General features: G+C 38.9%; 1 protein-coding gene across 1 annotated transcript in view; it reads right to left on the bottom strand.

Moving 5' to 3' along the window:
* Window positions 1–21,351, bottom strand: part of SPOCK3 (SPARC (osteonectin), cwcv and kazal like domains proteoglycan 3) — a 215,418-nt gene that overhangs the window by 9,346 nt on the left and 184,721 nt on the right. Inside the window, exon 7 of the mRNA XM_063424260.1 lies at window positions 1,514–1,735. Within this exon, the coding sequence (XP_063280330.1) occupies window positions 1,514–1,735 (222 nt within the window). The remainder of the gene's footprint in view (window positions 1–1,513; window positions 1,736–21,351) is intronic.

Raw genomic sequence — 21,351 nt, 5'->3', positions numbered from 1 at the left:
TTATGCATTAAATGTGTTTATAGATAAGAAAATGCCGAACTACTTGAAACTAATCTGTGGAAGGGTTTTCTTAATGCCCTGGTTATGCCATGCATGCATTATATGAAATTGGTGGAAAAACATTGGACCATAGTAGGCCTACTATGTAGGCCTACATGTAATTTGCTGTACTTCCTCTGGTAATAGGAAAGAATTATATTGCCCTTCAAAGACTAAGGGTATTTATATATTAAGATGAAGTTAATGTGGTCTTTTTTATATTTTATAGACAAATGAACAAAACGTTATGTTCTTTAAGAGATACATTACTTCTGTGTTATTTCTAATTTGCTAGTGTTGATAGCAGTACATACATGCTTATAAAAAATCTAACAAAAGTTCTTGTGCTACTATAAAACAAACAAGGTATTTTGAAAGTTTAAATGTTAACTTTTTAACAAGAAAGTTACCAAAGAAAAAATACCAGCTATTTAGTATTTATCTATGGAAGTACAACTTTATTTTTATTTAGATTTACAACTGGCAGATGTGGCATGATAAAAACCTTTATTTCCACAGAAATTGGAAGGAAACTATAAATGTTGAATGTTAATGAGAATTTATCATGAGAGTGAGATTTAAGGGTAAAGGGTACGAGTGAGATTTAAAAACTGATACTAAAACTTTGAAAGAGGCTGAATTAGCTTAGCAAACTTTCCACCAAATCAGTTTTATTTCCTCTAACGTCAGTAGAAATCTAAACCCTAGTTGCTGTTTATCCTTTAGAAAAACTCCCTCATGTTAGTAAGAAAAACACCAGGGGTTATTCTGACCAATTTCACACAATATTCAATGAGTAAATTCCTTGATATGTTACAACTAGCTTGATTATATAATTTACGTGACGTCTCACCTATGTCTAAAATTGTAATATAATCCTCAGGAAAACAATGCTTATAGGTTGTGTTTATTTGTCTAGCCAAAACCACATCAGAACATTAACAAGAGATTCAACTAGGTAATAAAAACCAACTGGTTTTAGGTCTAAATGACTAGAAATAATTTCACCCATAATGTTCATTCAGCTATTTGATTAGGCTCACTGAACATTAAGACACCCTACATTAGCAATAAAAAAGTTCATTTTATAATGTAGGCAAAGTAGACTGGGAAAGAAATAATTTAAGTAATTTTGTTCTTTATTTTCAGCTCTTTCCCTCTACATAGATGCTAAATTTTGGCATGAGGAGCAATATAGCTGTAAAAGCATTAGCGGCAGTGTTGCATTTTATTTAGAATCCTTGAATTTCTAGCAAGCCTTTACATTTAGCTTGAGGTGTTTGGCTTTTTTTTGTTTGTTTGGGGTTTTTTTACTTCATTTTAGGTATTCGCCATATGTCACAAACCTTAAAACAAATTCATTGCACAGTATTTAAGAGCTTGTAGTTCACTGTAATCTTAATATGTTAATAAAAAGATAAAGCCCAAGAAAAAGGTCAGTCATGTACATATGCAGGTTGATCTCTTCTTTTACCTTGCTGTCTTTGGAAGCAGTAGCACCACTCATTGTTAGATATCAAACTGTCTTTGTATGTGTCACAAGAATTGAAGAACGCTCTGGTGCACAGCTCGTTCTTGTCAAGGTAAATGCTTCCAAGTTCTGACTGGTCCAACAACAGGTCATAGTTCCTATCAAGCCTATTAAACATCCAGCCGAGGGAGTCTTTGCAAATTGGCAAAATGCTGGTATCAAATCCTAAGAGGCAAAACAAAACAAAAAAAAAATTATATAGGAGGAAAACTAGAGCAGCTGCTGATCCCAGTCACCACAAAAGAATGTTGCATCATGGAAATAGCTCTGGTGGTACAGAGATACCATAAATAAACAGTGTATGCTACTGAAATGCACATAGAAAATATATGTCAGATTCACTTTTAAAATCACTAAACTGCTAAACTATCCTACAGTCAGCCTCAAAACATTTAGAAATATGAGGTTTTGTGTCAAATGTTATATGTATAGCACACACATTATGCACAGTAATTAATGATATACAATGATTTCCTGGAAAGTAATACTGATGAGGAATTTAAGTGATATTATAAATCAGAGAATGAAACTTAAGAGGTTTGCAAAGTTAACAGAAGAAGAGAATAAATTCCAGGTAACTTGTAGGAGTCTGTGCTTGGGTTTTTTTGGGTTGTTTTTTTTTTTTTCTGATAACATACATTTAAATCTATGAAAAAGGAACATAATAGGCTCAACAATGCTTTGAAATTGTATTTCATCTTTACATGGTGTACTTTCTATCTTGGAGGAGGCCACGTAAAAGATGATTGTTAAGAGCAGCCGGCTGCCAGTATTGTACTTACCTATATAGCTTGCATCTTCCTAAACCACTGCTTGAAAAAATGGCCAAATGGAAGAGGCTGAGTAATTATTCCTGTAGCCAAACCTCACACCTCCTATTTATGTTTCCTGCATGAACTTTAAAATACATGCAGACTTGCCTATGGACATGAAAGGGAAATGCATAAACCACCAGGCCTCTTGCCTCTGCCGAAGCTGTGAGCTGCAGATGATACAAAGACCTTTTCTGGTTCATGTGCTGTGGGTCATGCCACAGGCCGATGTGGCCAGGAAGTTGAGTACACACCCTAATACAGAACAAGATTTAGTGCTACTAAACATCATTCTTCTCAAAACTTTATATTAAAACTGAAAAACTGAGCACTGAAAAAATGAGATTGATAGATATGGCTATAGAAAAGTTGACATGAGAGCACACAGGTATTGCTGTTGAAAATCAAGCCTGGCTGCCTTTGCTGTTGTTCTGACAACAGTAAAGAAATCTGAAAAGTGTTTCTATACTGCTAAACAGGTTTAATCTTGGAATTGTATTTAGAAGTCAAAAGATGTTCTCTTAGATATATATCTATATATGGAAATGCCTACTCTGGTAGAATTAGCATTTCAGTAAGGAAAAGAAAGCTGATAGCATCAAAACTCCCTCTGCAAGTCAGACCAACACAAAATCCCTTTCCCCAGAAATTCTAAATTAACTATGACTTTTCATCAGGGTGATCTCTACTTCTAGTTCCCTGATGATCTGTTGCATTAATTATTATTTTTGTTTGATACAAAGAAGACAAAAGTGTGGTGGTGTGTGTGAAAAATGTGAAATGATTAATTCATGTTCTTGTAGTTAATGAAATATTATTGAAAACTATAAAACCGTATATCTGTGTATTGGGTAAAGTATATGTTTTAGGAGACCTTGTAGCAGATGGTGAAACTAACAACCCTGAAAAAATAGGCGCCTCCATTCAGAAGAGAGACAATAGGCTTACGGGAAACGGACAGCCTCCTTGAGCACCAGCAGGAGACCCATCGAGATAAGGTGGCAGAAACATCAACGGTTCCTGACTACTCCCTCTCCGGTCATCACCCATATCTCGATCATTTATCAACCATAAGGATCTATAGAAATTGGTCATTAACATATGAACTGAGAAAAGAACTCTTTTCTGCCTGGTCGGGGAAACTCCTGAATTTGTATAGCTAGTCGGGAAACAATGGGAAATATGGGGAAATATTGCCGAGGGCAGAATAAAGTGTATAAAAACCAAGCCCCAAACCGGGCAAATTTGTGAACCGTTGGGGGAGATAGCAGACTGCCAGGCTCTGTATCTCACGGTTCATCCTTGGCATTTTCCCGGGAAAACTGTCAAGTTTCTCCGCTGTTGGTGGGTTTTTCAATCTTTATTAATAAACCAAATTATTATTTTAATTGGAATATCGTATTGGCATTTATAACAGTTTTGGCGCCCTCAGCGGGGCCAGTTTTGGAAAATCTGTGGACCCCCCATATCTGACTGGGAGGTGCCCCGCTGTAAAAAGCAGCTCGGTAGATCGGGATAAGTCCAGCAGAACCTACTGGCTAAACAAACCCAAAAACCACAACAGCGGAGGGGTAAAAAGGACAAGCTAGCTTGGGTGGGCTCAGGAACTCAGCAGGGAAGGGTCCCTGGTAACCACGGTATTGTTTCACTCGTAAAAATCTACGTGCACGAAGAATCCACACAGGAAAATAGACCGTAAGTATCATGTGGTTGAGTGGGGTGACCTAGCGAATGAGAACGTGTGTGTGTGTGTGTGTGAACGAGACGCGATATTATCACGAAGCGAGAGCGGACCTCGAGATCACGTTTCCGTTGTCCCGCGAGGGACACGGCTGGTGGACAGGGAAGTGTGTGAATTTGTGAGATTTGTGTGAATGTCTCCCGACGGGGAGGTTGGTGGTCACCAGGAGTCTTGAAGGAAAGAGGACGTCCCATAGAGTTCGGAGACTAGTAAGCCTTCTTGACTGTGACCTTAGGGTCAGTTAATTTTTTCGGTGGCGGTTGTAGAGCCCGCCGTTAACAGAACCTCCCCAGTTCGGTCCTCTGGTGGATTATTAAGTTAACAGCACCGAGTTCAGAAGGATTTGGGATTTAATTTTTGTGTGTGACAACCCATCAAAACTTCTGCGCCACGGGAAGGATGGGGTCGAATCTCGAGGATTCTTTAAGGGAAACCTCAGCGGGGGCTGCTTTTGAAATCTCCCGGAAAAGCCCACTGGGAGAAATAGTGCAGGGCTGGCAACAATGCCCAATTAGGAGAAGGGCATCTAAAGATCGGATGATATATCTATGCATGAATGTTTGGGGAGAGAAGGAGATATGGAAAAATCTCATATGGCCTGTGTTTGGTACTTTTGACGAATGGGCATGGGAAGCTCTGTGGGACTATGTATCTAAGAAGAAAAGGAGAGAATTTGAGGAATTAACATATGTCCTGTTATGGTACTGGGTACGGGTAGAACTGTATTCTGACCAAAGGGAAATACTGGATAAATTGGACTACGGGAAAAGCCTCTTTCACGGCTCGGTGGCCAAAGCGCTGTCTGCACCAACCCCCACCTCTTCCTCCTCCCCGGCTTCCTTGGTGACAGTGTTAGCTTTGTCATCCGAGACCCATGCGGAACCACGAGCTCCGCGGCCGCCCCCCTCCTCTCGCCCGAGGGGATTCCCGAGAGGGGACCTGGTCCCCGCCTCTGGTCCCGATCCCGAACCCCGGCCACCGACGCTAAACTATGGAGAGAAAGGAAAGAAGGGTAAGAAAAAGGAAGGGGGAAGATATAAGTTAAATAATTATACATCAGGTAAAGCCCTAGCTGAAACCTGGACCCCCGAGGACGATCTAGGACCTGAGGGAGATTCGGGATGGGACAGTTGGTGTGGTGGCAGGAACGACCCGGGAAGAAACATGGGAAAAAAGACAGTTAAGCTAGGCAGCAGAGCTAAACAGAAATTACCTAAAGTAAATTGGAATGCACTAGAGAGAAACTGGTGGTGCTGGGAGGCGTATAAGCCAGAATGGAAAATTTCTCACCAGCCTGCTAAAAGAAAGATAGAAAGAGGATTTAAAAGGAATCTCGCTTACTCTTTTCTTTGGTAGTGGTAGATCTGTGTATTTCGGGCTGGACACTTTTTAGAAGTTCCCTAGGAATTGTGTAGGTTTTTTTCAGGTAGGATCGGTGGAGTTTCTCTGTTTCTTTTTTGTTAACATGAGAAGGGAAACAAAACCCCCCGCGGTGAGGCGAGTGCGGTTGCTAGGAGACAGAAGCGGCGGGGTTTTTTTGGCGGCAGGGCAGGCGGTGTTTCTCTGTCTGGGACAACGTGGAGCCGCCCAGAACGGAGATAGCGATGTAGGGATCTGGGCGAGAGTAGTATAAAAGAAAAAACTAGAACAGATAAGGGACTGGGAAGGAGGAATCAAGAATAAAACTGATTTACTAGAAAGGGTATTAGGAGTTTTTTTTAGGCTGTGTGTTTTTGTGAATATTGCTATTCTGCCGCGACTTACATAGAATCGATGGAACCTGAGTGCGCAGGGAAAAATTTAAAAGGGTTTTTTTTTCTCCTTTCTCTTGTTTCTCTTTTCTGCCTCTGAGTTAATTGGATGATAGAAGGTGCTGAATGCCCGGATAAAGACTGAAAGGAGGTCAGGAAATTAGTACAACTAGTATAAATAAATTATGGGGTTTTGGAAGCCAAGGTTAATAGGTGATACACAGATGCTAAATTACTGGATATATTTGGTCTTTGTGGGGGGAATAGAGAAAAGGTAACATTGATTTGAAGGATACAAGGAATGCTTCTGAATATAGATATGAAAGCTTGCTTTGTGGTTATTAACAGTATAGAAAGTTGTATTTATGTGTGGAAAGTATCCATGTGTCTGTTTAAGGCTTTTTCTCTTAGTTATCTGCTTGCTAGACGTGAGGATTTCATGCAAACTAAAATATGTTGATAACATGATGGATGTGACTCATGTAGGTTTGAAATAATTGCTACAGTTTGAAATTAAGTAAACTTGAACATGAAATGGGAATATGGTATTTTATTAAGTTGCATAAGTTTTTCACTACGTATATTCTCTTAATATTAAGGCATAGGGGCAGTGGTGTCCAAATTAGAGCTGCTTATGGCAGTTAAGAGGCTAGAAATGAAAACTTTACTCTTGAAGATGATATTGAAGTAGTAGTTAGTTTTATGATTCAATTCTTAAGTCGGAGTTATGCCATGGTACAGTGGTTCCAAGGACTAGTAGCAGTTACACCTGCTAGACAGGAGCTGAGAACTAAAAGTTTTTTTCTTTTCCTTCCTCTCAAATAATAATCTCTGTAGGGGAAACAAGCCTTAAAGTTTTTTTCCAAGCCACATCTAAGCATGGAGGATCTTTCTGCTTAATTGGACTAGCTGTGATTTCTCTGTGTTAGTAGTTAGAAATCTTTTTCTCTGCAGTCTTTATTTTGTATGCATTTTGTTTAGTGGAAACAGGGATTTTTCCTTTCTAATTACTGATTTCATAGAAAAGATAGTTAATGTTGTCCCTTTGATATTGTGTCTTTTTACTTACCCCTCAGTTTGGAAAATGCAAACCTTGGAGCTATTCTGATACCCGTGTTTCTAAATAGTGAATAAATGACTTATGTGGAGCAGCTTCTATGTCATATGGCTGGCAGTTGCCTGTGGTTCTTCAGGCCATGCTTCTGGGTGTAATAATACACAAAAATGGATGAAAGGTGCAGGAGTGGTGCTTTCATCTAAAGTAAATGGTAATAGGTTGGCTGAAGTTTGGTTGTTAGTAAAAGCTAAGTTTGTGGAAGCTCTTTGTGATAAATAGTGGTGTCTACGTACTGGTATCTGCATTGGGAAAGGCTGTCTAGCTAATAGGGCCTGAGTTTTAAGGTGACTCAGCCCTGGAAAGCTTTCAAGTATTTTGATGCATGTTACAGATGAATTAGCCTTGCTGTTCTATCCACTTCCTGTGATAAAAGCTGAAGAAGCTCAGACCCTCAACAAGTTACAACCCTGATGCTCCTTGTCTAAATCTTTCTGTTTCAAGCTAGTCTCAAAATACAGATGTGAGAAGTGTCTGAGACGAGGCCATTTCTATATTGCTGCCAATGTTGTTTTTATTGCATCTGTATATCTTGAGAATATTCTATAAGTGGTGAAGGAATAGATTCTGTTATTTGTGATATAATTTTCTTCTATTTTGTATGCCTTGTTCCTTTTTCTTTTTTCTATGTCTTGTTAAAATACTTCCCCAGGATTATGGGTGAGGTCTTAAGTTTTTTTCTCATTTGGATACTAATTTTACTTAAAAGCTATCCTTCATTAGAAACATATTACCTGGAGCTAGTCTATGAGATTTAAAGTTGTCTTAGTGTTTATTGTTTACTTGCTGTACAAAACTCATGTACCAAGTGGACACTTTCAGATGTATTGGTAGAATATATAAAAGGTGTTGTTTGTCTGTTTTATTATAAACCTCGTTCAATAGGAGGTAAAATTCTCTTTCTGTTAATTTTACTTTCTCCCTGTAACAGTACAAAAAGAAGATTTTTGAATCTTGTATTGAGTTCTTTAAATTCTGGATAAGGAATTGAATCATTCTTGCATGAAAAGAAGATTTTGAGTTGTGTGCGGAATTGTGTGATAGATTATTTTTGTATAGAGATGATGTGTGAATTATGAACTAGCAAAACTCATTCAAATATTCAGATTGTCTGAATAATAGCTGTAGCAGGTTTTTTTTCCTGTAAGGCATTTCTGAAGATTTTTCAAAAGTACTGTCTAAATTTAAATTTACATTATGCATAGATCCTTAATTGATAAATTTAATTTGAAGCAAGCTATGATAAAATTTCAAGATTTTGACTTAGATAATCAGATAAATTATGGTAAAAGAATGACATATGACGAAGGTGTAGTCTTTGCTAACCCCTCAGTTGGAGGGTTCCTCTGTTATGTTCCTTTTACAACAGGTGCCACTGCGAAGAAACACTAAGAGAGGTGAACCCGTGCCCCAAAAAATTAAGGAGGAGGAACTACATCCCCAGGAGGCCCCGAAGGAAAATCCCTAGTAGAAAGTAGTTTCTTCCCCAGGAGATTTGAGGATCCATTTACATCAAGGACATAACAGCCTAAAGGAGCACGGGACTATGACTTAGAGAAGTCCTGAAGGAAAACCTTCGTATCCACCTTAAAAGAAAACCCAGAAGGGGGCGGGTAATATTAAGAGAGACATTTTTGACCGTGTGATCGGTGGGGAAAACGGGAATCAATTGGATAACACCTAAAATTCGGCAAGCGGGGGTGGAAAAGCAAAAACATAGAAACCAAGATTTTGGTCCAAAAGGCTCCTGCCGCGACAGAACAGCTAAAGCCGTCTAAGGGGAAACCACCTAGTAAATATGAGGCAGAAACCAGAAAGAGGATCGGAGCAACCTTTACCTGCTGTTTGAGAAGAAACAAACACCTCGCCATTGGATGCAACCCAATGGGCGCTGGCATAAACAGAGGAATCGGTTTGTAGATCACTCTAATGGTCATAAGCCTAACTGAGCCTGACAGAGGGCTGGCATAATGAAACTGAACTTAGCCTGAGGTTTCCCAACATAGACGGCCCTGAAGCTAAAATTCAGTCCACCTTGGAGCACCCTCAAAAGGGACATTTGGACCAGGGGATGAAATTCAAAAAGGATTTCAACCGACAGACCCTACCTAAAGATCATTAGTCACAAATGCTCTCTTCATCCTCAGAAATCCCACTGAAAGGGACCTCTGAGGGGGGTTTAACATCACGCAGTCCAATCCATATAATGGAAACAAAGATAAAGACCCACGAATTTCTAATTAATATATAGATAAAATTGAAAAAGCTAAGAATAATAATGGAATTTGTGAGAAATAGCACCCGGGAAAACAAAAGAATTGAAATTTTGTCTACAATTGAAAGTTGGGTAAATATGCAATCAGAGAGGGTGGACTGCCTTCTAAAGGGGGAAGGAAAAAAATATGCTAAGTATGCGAACATGAATTAAATAGTTAATTAAAGGAAAAGAAATGGGGAAATTGTGAAAAATGTGAAATGATTAATTCATGTTCTTGTAGTTAATGAAATATTATTGAAAACTATAAAACCGTATATCTGTGTATTGGGTAAAGTATATGTTTTAGGAGACCTTGTAGCAGATGGTGAAACTAACAACCCTGAAAAAATAGGCGCCTCCATTCAGAAGAGAGACAATAGGCTTACGGGAAACGGACAGCCTCCTTGAGCACCAGCAGGAGACCCATCGAGATAAGGTCGCAGAAACATCAACGGTTCCTGGTTCCTGACTACTCCATCTCTGTCATCACCCATATCTCGATCATTCATCAACCATAAGGATCTATAGAAATTGGGCATTAACATATGAACTGAGAAAAGAACTCTTTTCTGCCTGGTCGGGGAAACTCCTGAATTTGTATAGCTAGTCGGGAAACAATGGGAAATATGGGGAAATATTGCCGAGGGCAGAATAAAGTGTATAAAAACCAAGCCCCGAACCGGGCAAATTTGTGAACCGTTGGGGGAGATAGCAGACTGCCAGGCTCTGTATCTCACGGTTCACCCTTGGCATTTTCCCGGGAAAAACTCTGTCAAGTTTCTCCGCTGTTGGTGGGTTTATCGAAATTCTGTGATTTGATCTTTATTAATAAACCAAATTATTATTTTAACTGGAATATCATATTGGCATTTATAACATGTGGAATTAAGTTCATAATAAGATTGTTAGGTTTGTGCAGGTTGATTGTACAATGGTATGTTCCTTGTACCCCATTTTTCTCCTGTTGGTATTATCCTGTAATTCCCCAAAGTCATGTAGCTATTCAGTTATTTGTCAGTCTTTTCTCATAGTCTGTGTAAACCCCTCCCTGTTGTCCCTGATTGGTTTCTGTAATGTCACCCCATGTTTGTACCACCCCTTTAGTTGAAACCCATTGGTTGTAACCTCCTTACCACACCCCATTTCACTGCTGTATAAAACAGCAGGTCAGAAGAGCCTCAGGGACAGTCTGAGCATCAGGCAGGTGGTAAGGAGGTCCTGTGGGACCCCCAAATAAATCTGTCGTTTTTACCGGACTGGCTCCTCCCTTCTTCTCCATCATTGTCAGCATTCTCCACTGCCTCACACAGCCTCTCAGGACAAGAACTCACAGGGATCAGCAGGCTTGCGTGACTTGCCTAGCTGTACCCTTTAGCCTGCTGCGGTGTCTGAGCTAGCCGAGGCAGGCAGAGAGACTGAGTTCTCTTAAAGGCACCGTGACACAAAAGGAAAAAAAATTAAGCCAGCCATTTCATATTTATGAACTTTTCAGGTGTTTAGCACAATTTAAAAACATATCCAAGCATTCAGCCAAAGATCTCTTTCCTTTCATCTTCAGCCCTTGATAAATCATCAGGACAAAACTTATTTTCTGTGGATTACCAAGAACAGTGAGATACAGGACCCAACTGAATGAATAAGGATATAGAGTTAATGTCTTATGCAACCTTATCTGTAAAAGGTGTCAGGATTATTCAACCAGTGTTTCTGATTAGAAAAAATCTGGAAGGTTACTCCATTTTAAAAACATTTTTTCTACAGATTAATGTTCAGTGTAACATAATTTACCTGTAAGGCTCTGTTCTCAAAGGCCTCTTAACACATTCTTTCTTAATTCTACTTTTAGCTAGAGATCCTCCTCATGGCCTTAGGGATACCAAAAGAGGTCAACACAAAACATACTGCTACCTATCCTGCCTTTTGTGTACCTGCATGACAGGAGAAATTATTCTTACACTCACAAATTTTTTCTCAATTTAGCCCTGGCCACCTCACCCAGATGGGGCAGAAATAGAGCAATTATGATTTTAATTAAAAAGATGCCAACTAGAAGGGAATTTAAGATAAAAGCCACTTAAAAGGTGTATTTAAGGATAGACCTTGTAGGCCAAAGTAATTGAAGATAATATCTCTGCATGTGGATATTCCAGCTTAAGTTTATTGAAAGAGGCATCATTTTCAAGCTTGGGACAAAATATTTTTAAATTAGCATTTGTGGTTCATGCTGGCAAAGCTCACATCATGAAGTATTTGTATTTTAGGATAGTAGAAGACAGTTTTATGTTTTTAATAAACGATACTAAGAGAAAGCAGAAACCCCCCTGTCTCAGTTTTAGGGGGAGGTGAATTTTTCAGGGAGTTGTGGGCAAACCAATCAGCAGTCAGGTTTTATGCTGGCACTTGGAGTATCCACTGAGAGGTTAGACACGCCTCCAAGGACACAAGGGGTTAAAAGCAAAGACTCTCAGAAGGTCTGCCTCTTTTTGGATTCCGGTTTCAGCAGGGAAACATCTCCTCTCTCCTGCTCAGCTTTAGGCTGAGTGAGGGAGGGGAGCCAAGTGGCCGGGCTGAGAACTACGTAGCCGAACTGAAGTAAGCTGGGGCCCCGGGGGGGGAAGAGAATAGACAAGACTAGAGCTGAGCTAGCCCCATCCAGGATGGAGGGGTGGAAAACTGTGGAGGTGCCTTCCATGTGTCGTTCCCCCCCCCCCCCCCCCCATCCCCCTCCGGGAGAAGATGCCCAGACGCGTGGGAGTTGCCGAGGCTGGGAGTGCCTGAGCTTGCACCCTGCCGGGAGCCAGAAACTGTTAACCCTTTCTTGGCAGAAGGAAACTTTCCCAGACATTGATTCTTATGGCTAGTGGCTTCAGAAGAGAGAGAGAAACAGCTTAGGACTGAGATGATAAAAGAAGATGAAAAGAATCCCAGATGGGCAGAGATGAAGAAGAGTAGCTTTTTGAGCTAGACTTTTCTTGCATAATGTTAGCCATAGACTGAACTTGAGTCTCTTTTGAACATAAACTGCATTTTAGGGTGGATGTGGCTAGCTCGACTTGCTGCAGTAGAGCGAGCAGAGAAGAGAGGGGGAGGGTGTGGTGGCGCCCTCTGCCCTCAGGGGAAACCTGCTCTTAGAACCCTCAGCCCCAGGGGAAAGATGGGGCGAGCTCGGCATGCAAGCATCCTTAAAAGAGCCCTATATGCAGCTTTAGCCCATAGACAGTGGTGAGAGCACTGGACATAGAAAAGAGAGTGTCACCACAGCAACTTTCTCTGGGTGGTGCCATAGGTGACATAGAAACACATAAGGGGTGGACCTGTGTTTTCTGAAGAGCAGTCTGTAGTGCGAGAGAGACTCCTCTCTCCCTTGCTGAATTGAAGATTAGGTTTTTTTGAGTAGTGATTGTTTGATTTAAAACCCAAGGTTTTGGTCTATGTAGAGTAACGTGTAGGGGGTAGAAATTAGGGGAGTAAAAGAAATGTTCTGGGAAGGTTTCATTTCTGTTTTGTGTGTGTGTTTAGAGTTTTCCTTTCTATTCCTGTTCCTATGTAATGTAATAAAGTTTTGTTCTCTGTTTTCAAGTTTTAAGCTTGCTCTGCTCTGTTCTTGACCACATCTCACAGTAGCTCATTAGGAAAAACATACACTCATAGGTGCATTAACATCTAGCCAGTGCTAACCCATGACACCTCCAAACATCTGCTTATTTTACAGAATAAGCTGAGTTGGAAGGGATCATTTAGTCCAACTCCTCTGTCAGTTTCAAATGATACTCTAATAAGAACTAGATTGATCTGAAGAACAGTGAAAGAGAACTGAACATTTCAAAGGTGTACGCACCACTAAATTAAGGTTGGAAGAATATTATACAACTGAATAAGATTTTTTCCCCTATTTTTTTCTTGATTTCCTTAACTACCATTAGCCTGTGACTGGAGTTCATCCTCTGTTCCCATTCCTCAATTTTTTTCTTACTTCTTTCTATATAGCTTTTAGATTTTTTAAGAAGTGATGTCCTGCCAACATCTTCTCTATTACATTTTTCATAATTAAGGACAAAGCTTGAAATTAAAAAAAAATTGCATTGGAGTCAGCAATATAATTAAAAGGCAGATAATTTTATTACAGATCACTGATACCAACAGGATTGCACCAGAAAAATGCTATTATGTTCTAATATTTTCAATAAATCCTGTGAAAGTTTAACATAACCATAGCTGAATATTTAAATATAGAGTATGAAGTCTGATATTCATGACATATTCTACCTAGAAGATAGGAATATATAATTCTGGTATATCAGAACTTATAAACCTACTTCAAAAAAAATAATATTTTATATAAGAAAAGCTTATATTTATGAAAACTGTCATAACCTATGTGTTAAATAGCATCAGATACTGGAGGAAAAAAGCACTGTGGATCATGGAGTCTAACTTTCTACTAAATAACTGATTTAACAATTTGTAAGACTGATCATGTTTTACCTTGAAAGTAATTTGTTTTTTTTTTCAGAGTTCAACTCTGAAGTGGTTTCTATTTTTGTTTACAGCCCAGGTATATTTTCTGTAGTTTTTGCTAGTTTTTTCTTCTTCCTCTTGTTTAGTATATACAAGTTTAGTGTTTTAAATAGATAAAAATCACATTTCTTCTTAGTTTTCATTGATCCTGTTTCATCAAGACAGTCTTTTACACCCATCAGTAACTGCAATATAGAAATGTCTTAAATGTAGGTCAAATATTCGCTTTGCTCAAATAAATAAAATACATAAAAATGGCTCAAGTATTTCAGAGGTAAACCAGGCAGGTGTTGACAGAGATAGAATTAGCTTTGTTTGATATAAAATGGATCACTCCACCTCTTCCAGAACTGCTACACCACAAAAAGATCATCACTTCAGGTCTATATACACATTACCAACTCTTTTAGAGATTATTGTGGTAAAATTCTTGGTTCATTTTAAAAGAACCTTTACTGAACTGTCCAAACTTAAAATTATCAGACGTACTTTCTCTTAACAATGACTTGCTTCCTCTATTACAATATCGATAAAATAATACATCCTGAAGGTGATATACTTGGGTAAAAGAGAAAAGCCTTGAAGTACAGATCTAGAGTTTAATATCTGCTAACAGGGTTTGACACAAGAAGGCGTCAGGTGATGCAGAACTAAGAATCAAAAAATCACCAGGTGACCTAGGCCTAGGAAATTATTGCCTAAATAACATACTATATATATTATTATTGGCTATTGAGAGAAGACTGATTCGGTGATCAGAATTCAATTTTACTCAGGTTTCTCAAAAGCTTATATACTATTTCAAACAGGTTAATGATTTCTACTACAATAATCAGGTTAAAAATCACACCGAAAACTCATACATTTTACAATAATTCTTTGCTTGCAGAAATTGATTGAATCTTCTCTCTTCCCGTAAGCAGGTGTAATCCCATCTCCTGTAATTTTCACAGTTGTTTGTTCCTGCCATGGCATCTTGGTTATCAAACTAGCTATGCTAATCAAGTCTGTTTGACTCTCTGTCTTGTGTATTCCCACATCTCCCCTTCCTGTATCAATCAAGAACACCCCTTTGATGGCTTTATTAATTAATCTCTGCACACACTGAAGCAAGCGAGGTATCATAACTAATACAATTATTATTAAAATCATTACATGCATTCCTATCCCAAGATAATCTTTTAGCCAAGGTGTCAAACCCTAGCTACTAAACAGGTTATCTATCCAAGATCCAGATTCTACCTTTAAACACACTGTAAAATATAAGGAATAATTATAACAATACATAATATAATGCCTAATACATATAAGTTTATTTTAACTAAATTTCTAATCTATTTATGGAGTCTCCGGCTTCTTAAGAATTTATTCAACTATTCAAATCTATCATCTGTTTGCAGGTTTTTTACACCTTCTTTCAGGGCTGAGGCTTCACGATTCTTGCAACATAAACTGAATCTGTTACTAGATTAAAAGGAACAGAAAAATTTTGAAAAGCTCTGACAACAGTACCAAATTCAATAATTTGAGGGGATTTCTCAAATGTGGATACATCTGATCTTTAGGCACTAGAAAAAGAGGTTTTTTATACTGTTACTGATTTATGAGAGTGACTAGAACCATCTGTGAATACTGTTAAGGCTTGAAGTGGAACTTTATTTCAATTAATAGAAAAATCAGAGAAGGTGTTAAAAGCTTATGTTTTGGAGGATGTATTGAGATTTGTCTGCTGAATTCAGCAAAGGCTATTTGATTAGCTTTAGATTCTTGAAATATCTAATTCAAATAAAGGTGATAAGAGGCAGGAAAACAATGGAAAATTTTACACTTACAAGAGAAGTTAGCCCAACTAGTTGTTAGTCTGACAGAAACTATCATTTCATGTTGGGTACTGATGGTTTTGGTTGCTTGGTGAGGTAAAAAAAATCAATGATAAGCACACGGGCTGGTGCTTTGGAGTCATAGAAATATCAAAGTGTGGGGCTGTTTTGCTAAATGCAAAATTATTAAAAGAAAAGGCAGTTTAGGTGCCTAGTGTGCAGCTTGCTGGTTTACCAAGCTCTGCAGTGCATGTTGGACTTGTAAATTAAGTCGTTTAGGAGATAAAAGGTTTGAATCTCTCTTTAGCAGTTCAAACAAAGGACTTAGTTCTGCATTTGGAATTTTTATTAGGGAGCTTGCTCCTAAAAAAATTTTGTACATCATGTAAAGTTTGGATTTCAGTTAAAATTTGCAAAGGTTGTGCTGAAATAGAATGCATTCTTATGCATCAGTCTAGATATTTCTATAGGGATCTCTTTTGAACCTAAAATCAAACTGGTTATCAGCGTGCTATCTTTGTCAAAAACATGTAAGTTTAACAGGCTATGTCTGAGCACTAGAAACAATTCTTAGTAAATATCATGATATTCAGGAAATCATCATATATCTTTATTTTCAGTGGCAGCAAGCCACTGTGCTCTAATTGTTCAGGTAGATCAAACTTATATACACACATTAATTGTTGAATTTGTGCATTATTTCTGATGCATCTTGATGGATCACATTGACAGCAAATACCTCGTCTTTTATGAGATGCACAGTACTATAGTATCTCACATATAGCACATTTGCATTCAACTTAGGTTTGATGACAAACTAAACAAGAGAAAAGAGAGAAGCAGTCTTGCATTAAGTTCTTACTCAAAGGCTGTAACATCTGTTTGGAGTCCATCAAGAACAATTTAAAAAATTGAAAACATAAAAGAGCTTTCTGCAGTCTTCTCATCAGGGGTGCCATCCTCGGCTCCCCCTTTCCTGTTAAGAACTTAAGAGACATCAATTTACCACACTGGGATTTTTGGTTTGGTTTTTTTTTTTTGCTTTCTAGGTTGGTTTTAAAGTCGCATGCTACAATGACTTTCATACAAAATCTGACTGCATAAAAATTCTCTACTGAGATAGAACATTTCTCCCTCACAAAACTAGCGGAGAAGACAGCACAAAAGGCTTGACAGTAGCTACTATCTCTTCAGGCCCTGTAATTGGTACCAAGTGTTGGCTCTAATAGCTTTGACTGTTTCTACCCACTCCTGAAAGGACCTGGGGAACAGGCATTAATGGCCAATCATTAGGCCATTGATTTCGGGAGATAAGACTAATATCTGTGCCTATATCAATGAATCCGGTTAAAATTAACTCTTTGCCTCTCAGAGACACTTTGCATCGGCATGTAGGACATTCAGGAGTTATGCGCTGCATCCAAAAAATTTGTGGTATTCCTGTTGAACCAAACCTGTCTCTCCTCTGATTAGCTATGGGGGTGTGGATAAGAGTACTACTGGAAAGGTACGAGCTCGGCGATATTGCCCCTGGCCGGTACTACACAGGGCGGCTGGGGGATCCAAGCCATGATCTCTATCTTTGTAACTGTGTCAGAGTCGATGATTGCTGGTAAAACAAACAGTTGTGTTACCAAGGCAGATGATCTACCTATAAGCAAGGCATGGTAACGGGGTACTAAGAGTCCATAGACTTCCTGTAGGGAGACAAAAACAGAGCAATCAGACAACATTACTGCACTTTTTGGGGTGGCTGCATGTAGGTTGGAGACAGTCCGGTGGATGGGGGCTGGGCCAACTGGAAGCTGAAGGTTGCGCCTGGTTACCATGTCAGCTGCTGTGTCCGCTGTAGGATTTGTGTCTGCACTCGTTGCTGTCCCGTGCTGTGAGATGATTTGTTGTAAAAGCTGGCCATTTGGTGAAACTTGAAGCGGCATTGAAATAAAGGCAAAGTCTCTAAGGGCTTTCTTTTTTATCTGTAACCAGTTGTTATGCATATTTGAAGGGAATAAGTCTGAATCTTTTTCAGGGCCGGGGTCAAAAGGCTTTCTGTCACTGCTAGAGTCAGCATCTGCATAAGTGATTAGCATTCGGCGGCTCTGGGGTCACTGGTGGGATACCAGCAGGGCTGCAGGTGGCGGCTGGGCTCTATCCCTGGCGTTCGTCGGGGAGGGGGAGCGGGACCTGGACAGGTTTCGGTCTAGCACGGCCACCGGGGCCGTCTCCGCGGTAGCCTTGCAGGCTGCCTCGCTCTTCCCCTGTTTTTTAATAGCGTCTATGACCACCCTCCATGCAGGAAGCAAGTGTAGCTCTGGCTCGTGGCCAGGCAGCGTAGCCAGGTCGTAGAGCTTTACGCCGACCTTGTCCCAGTAGTGGAGAGTAAAAACAGAGGAAGGGGTGGTATTGGGGAACATGCGTGACACCCATTGTAGGAGCAACTTAAGGTCCTGCTTAAGGATTGGGGATCCATGCTTGCTCAGCAAGCGTTGCATGGTTTTGTTAACGTCTCTCTTGTCGGACACGTCCTGTCCCATACCTTGAGTTCCCCTGGCTCACCTGTCACGTCTGGCGTACAGATGATTGCGGGCCCAAACACAGTTCTTTCACCGCCACGATCAGTTCCAGGGGCATCGCCAATTGCCAGCAGATAGCCGGTTCTTCTCAAGTCATACGGAGCACCAATTATTGGCGATTGATGAGAGACGGGAAGACTGATTCGGTGATCAGAATTCGATTTTACTCAGGTTTCCCAAAAGCTTATATACTATTTCAAACAGGTTAATGATTTCTACTACAACAATCAGGTTAAAAATCACACAGAAAACTCACGCATTTTACAACAATTCTTTGCTTGCAGAAGTTGATTGAATCTTCTCTCTTCCCGTAAGCAGGTGTAATCCCATCTCCTGTAATTTTCACAGTTCTGTTTGTTCCTGCCATGGCATCTTGGTTATCAAACCAACTATGCTAATCAAGTCTGTTTGACTCTCTGTCTTGTGTATTCCCACATATTATCACTTGGAACACCAACTAGAATGCTGATTTTACACATTTTTCAGAGTTGTAACACAAAGAAATAAGCAGAAACAAAGGAATAATTAGTATAATTGAATAACAATTTATTCTTGATGATTAAGTACCAGGGCATTATGCTGAGGAGAGCAAAAACTGCTGCTCAGATGACTAAATTATGAAAGATGTTTTTCATTTTAACCACTTACTCAAAATCTATTTCCATATACCATAATGAACTTTTATGCAGCTATTTCTGAACACTGTCTAAAAAATATGAAGTACCAGCTCATGCTCTTTTCCTGGTCAAAACAATCCCAAGGGAAAAATTATTAAGAAATATACCCATCCTCCATGGCTTACATACTGGGCATTCAAAACATTTGCTCAAAAGGAACCAACAGAAATGCTCTTCTTTCTGGTTATTTCTCCAGGGAGAATTTCATCTCTTATCTGCTTTTTAAGACAAAACTATCGTGTGCCTGAGGAAGACAGCTTTTGAAACCATGTGAAAATCAAAACAGCATACATACACAGGGCTCACACATTGTACTATATAGAAATTGTTTATCTAATATGCCAGGAAGTGCATAATTTTTCCAATATCACAGTGCTGTCTGAAGCAAGAAAAGTCACTGGCAAATCACACATGCCAATAAACACACATGCACTGTTGGCCAGACTCCTGGCTGACATCTAGACAGTGGATTTTACCTGTTCAGTGTGCTTGCATAGCTGCAAGCAAGAAGGTTTTCTTTTGTAATGGATTTCTGTAATATTCTGGTTAGCAGAAAACCTTCAGTGAACAGAATCTCACAGCAGAAGCCTACTGCGCACAAATTGGGAAAATGTTTCACTTCCTAATGCAATCAGGACAGAGCAGAGCAGGAAAGACTAAAATAAAGAGGACTAAGCAGAGGTGAATGCTTTTGTACTTGATCAAAAAAGTGGTGATCTTGGTGAGCCTCGTCTGGCTCCATAAGAGCCAGGAGACAGATTTAGGCATAACACTCTCTGTCCCCTGAGGCTGTAATACATTCCTGCTCACTGTGATTACACAGACACCAGCAGAGCCCAGGTTAAGGCAAGACACAGAATCACAGAATATCCTGAGCTGGAAGGGACCAATAAGAATCATCAAAGATCAACTCCTGGCCCTGGGGAACATGGGGAAGGTACCAAAGGTATTTTGATAAACCTAGGAAAACTGACTCTCATGTCACAACAAAAGGTACAAGAGAAAGAAATAAAGTACAACTGCAATTTCCCTGTGAAAGTTACATTCTGAAGTCTCTTCCAGAAAGTGTTTTTAAGAATTTTATGGGAGGGGGAGGAAACAACATGAATCCTATTCCTGGAAGCTATCAGTTTCCTAATAGATTGATGGATCAGATAAAGTTTGTTATTTGGTACACCAGATTTACCATTTTATGAACTGGAGTGATTGCTAGAGGAAAGCAGATAACTGAGGATTAATAATAACAATAATAATAATAACAACAACAATTATATATATATATATAATATAAATTAATAAAGATCCACATGTTTCATTGTGTATAAGGATAATTCTGTACAAAAGATTGAGTCAAAGCCAATTTCAGTCAATAACACTGATGTGGTTCATTTAGAGACTTAATTTTAAGTAGAGATGGATTTTAATTCTACTCTGTATTTCTTCTTGCAGACCCTTGCATTGAGGATGCCTTTGCATGGGCTTACCCGACACATGAAGAAATTCATTGGAAGAACCTTTCCTTTCTAGCAAACTAGAACTATGGTTCAGGTTACCAGCCTGTTCAACTTTGCAGTTCAGCTTTACGGAACATTTTCTGAAACAATCTCGGGAATTAGATGAATTCTCAAGTCATCAGTGTTTTGAAGACATCAAAAATACTGTTTAAAACCACAATTCTTTCTGCTCTAGTTCTTTCTTTACTCTAGGAGTAAGGAAAACCCTATTATTCTCACGAGTTCTGTCTGTACCTCAGGGTTTTCAAATATGCTTTGGCAGTTAAGATCAGGGAAATGTAATTTATCACTGCATAATACCAGCTTGGCTCTTCATCAACAAGGAACTCATGATAGTCAGAATGAAATGAAAATCTTCAAGCAAAAATCTGGATTTGCTTATTTGATTTACTTTTCTTTACAAAATTAGTCTTTTCCTCCCACAATTTCGTATAGGGACTTGTCAATTTTAGTGTAATAATATCTTACTATCCTAGTTCCAGACAAGCCACTCGAAAGTAATTTTCTTTCAGGCTTCTTGTATTTTTAGGATATTTTCAAAATTATTAGTGTATTAGACTCCAAATCATCATATTATTTCCAAGCCATAAGAAGATTCTCTATTTATTACCTTTGACATTTGGTCTTTCAACTTCTAACATGACAAGGTGCACAAGTATTCTTCAGAAATAGACTGCCTGTTAGCAGAAATATTTGTGGGACTATGGTATTTTTTGTGCTCTGCATATGATGCATTAATTTTGTGTTTTATCACACAAAATTAATACAGAAATAGAAAAAAATATTTGAATAGACTTTAAACAGGTACATAAAATGTCACTTAATATTTTTAACTCCACATATTCCAATCCACAAGCGAAAAATAATGGGGGTATTATTGTAGTATGAGGGTCAAATATACTTTTCCCCTTTGTGTCATCTATTTAGACCATAAATGGCCAGAGGAAAAGATTTAAGTCTGTATGTAGCATCTATATTATTGATACTTTTAGATCTATTGCATT

Source organism: Prinia subflava (genome assembly GCF_021018805.1).
Source record: "Prinia subflava isolate CZ2003 ecotype Zambia chromosome W unlocalized genomic scaffold, Cam_Psub_1.2 scaffold_2cwr_NEW, whole genome shotgun sequence".
Lineage (NCBI taxonomy): Eukaryota > Metazoa > Chordata > Aves > Passeriformes > Cisticolidae > Prinia > Prinia subflava.
This window is presented reverse-complemented; position numbering and strand designations above follow the sequence as displayed.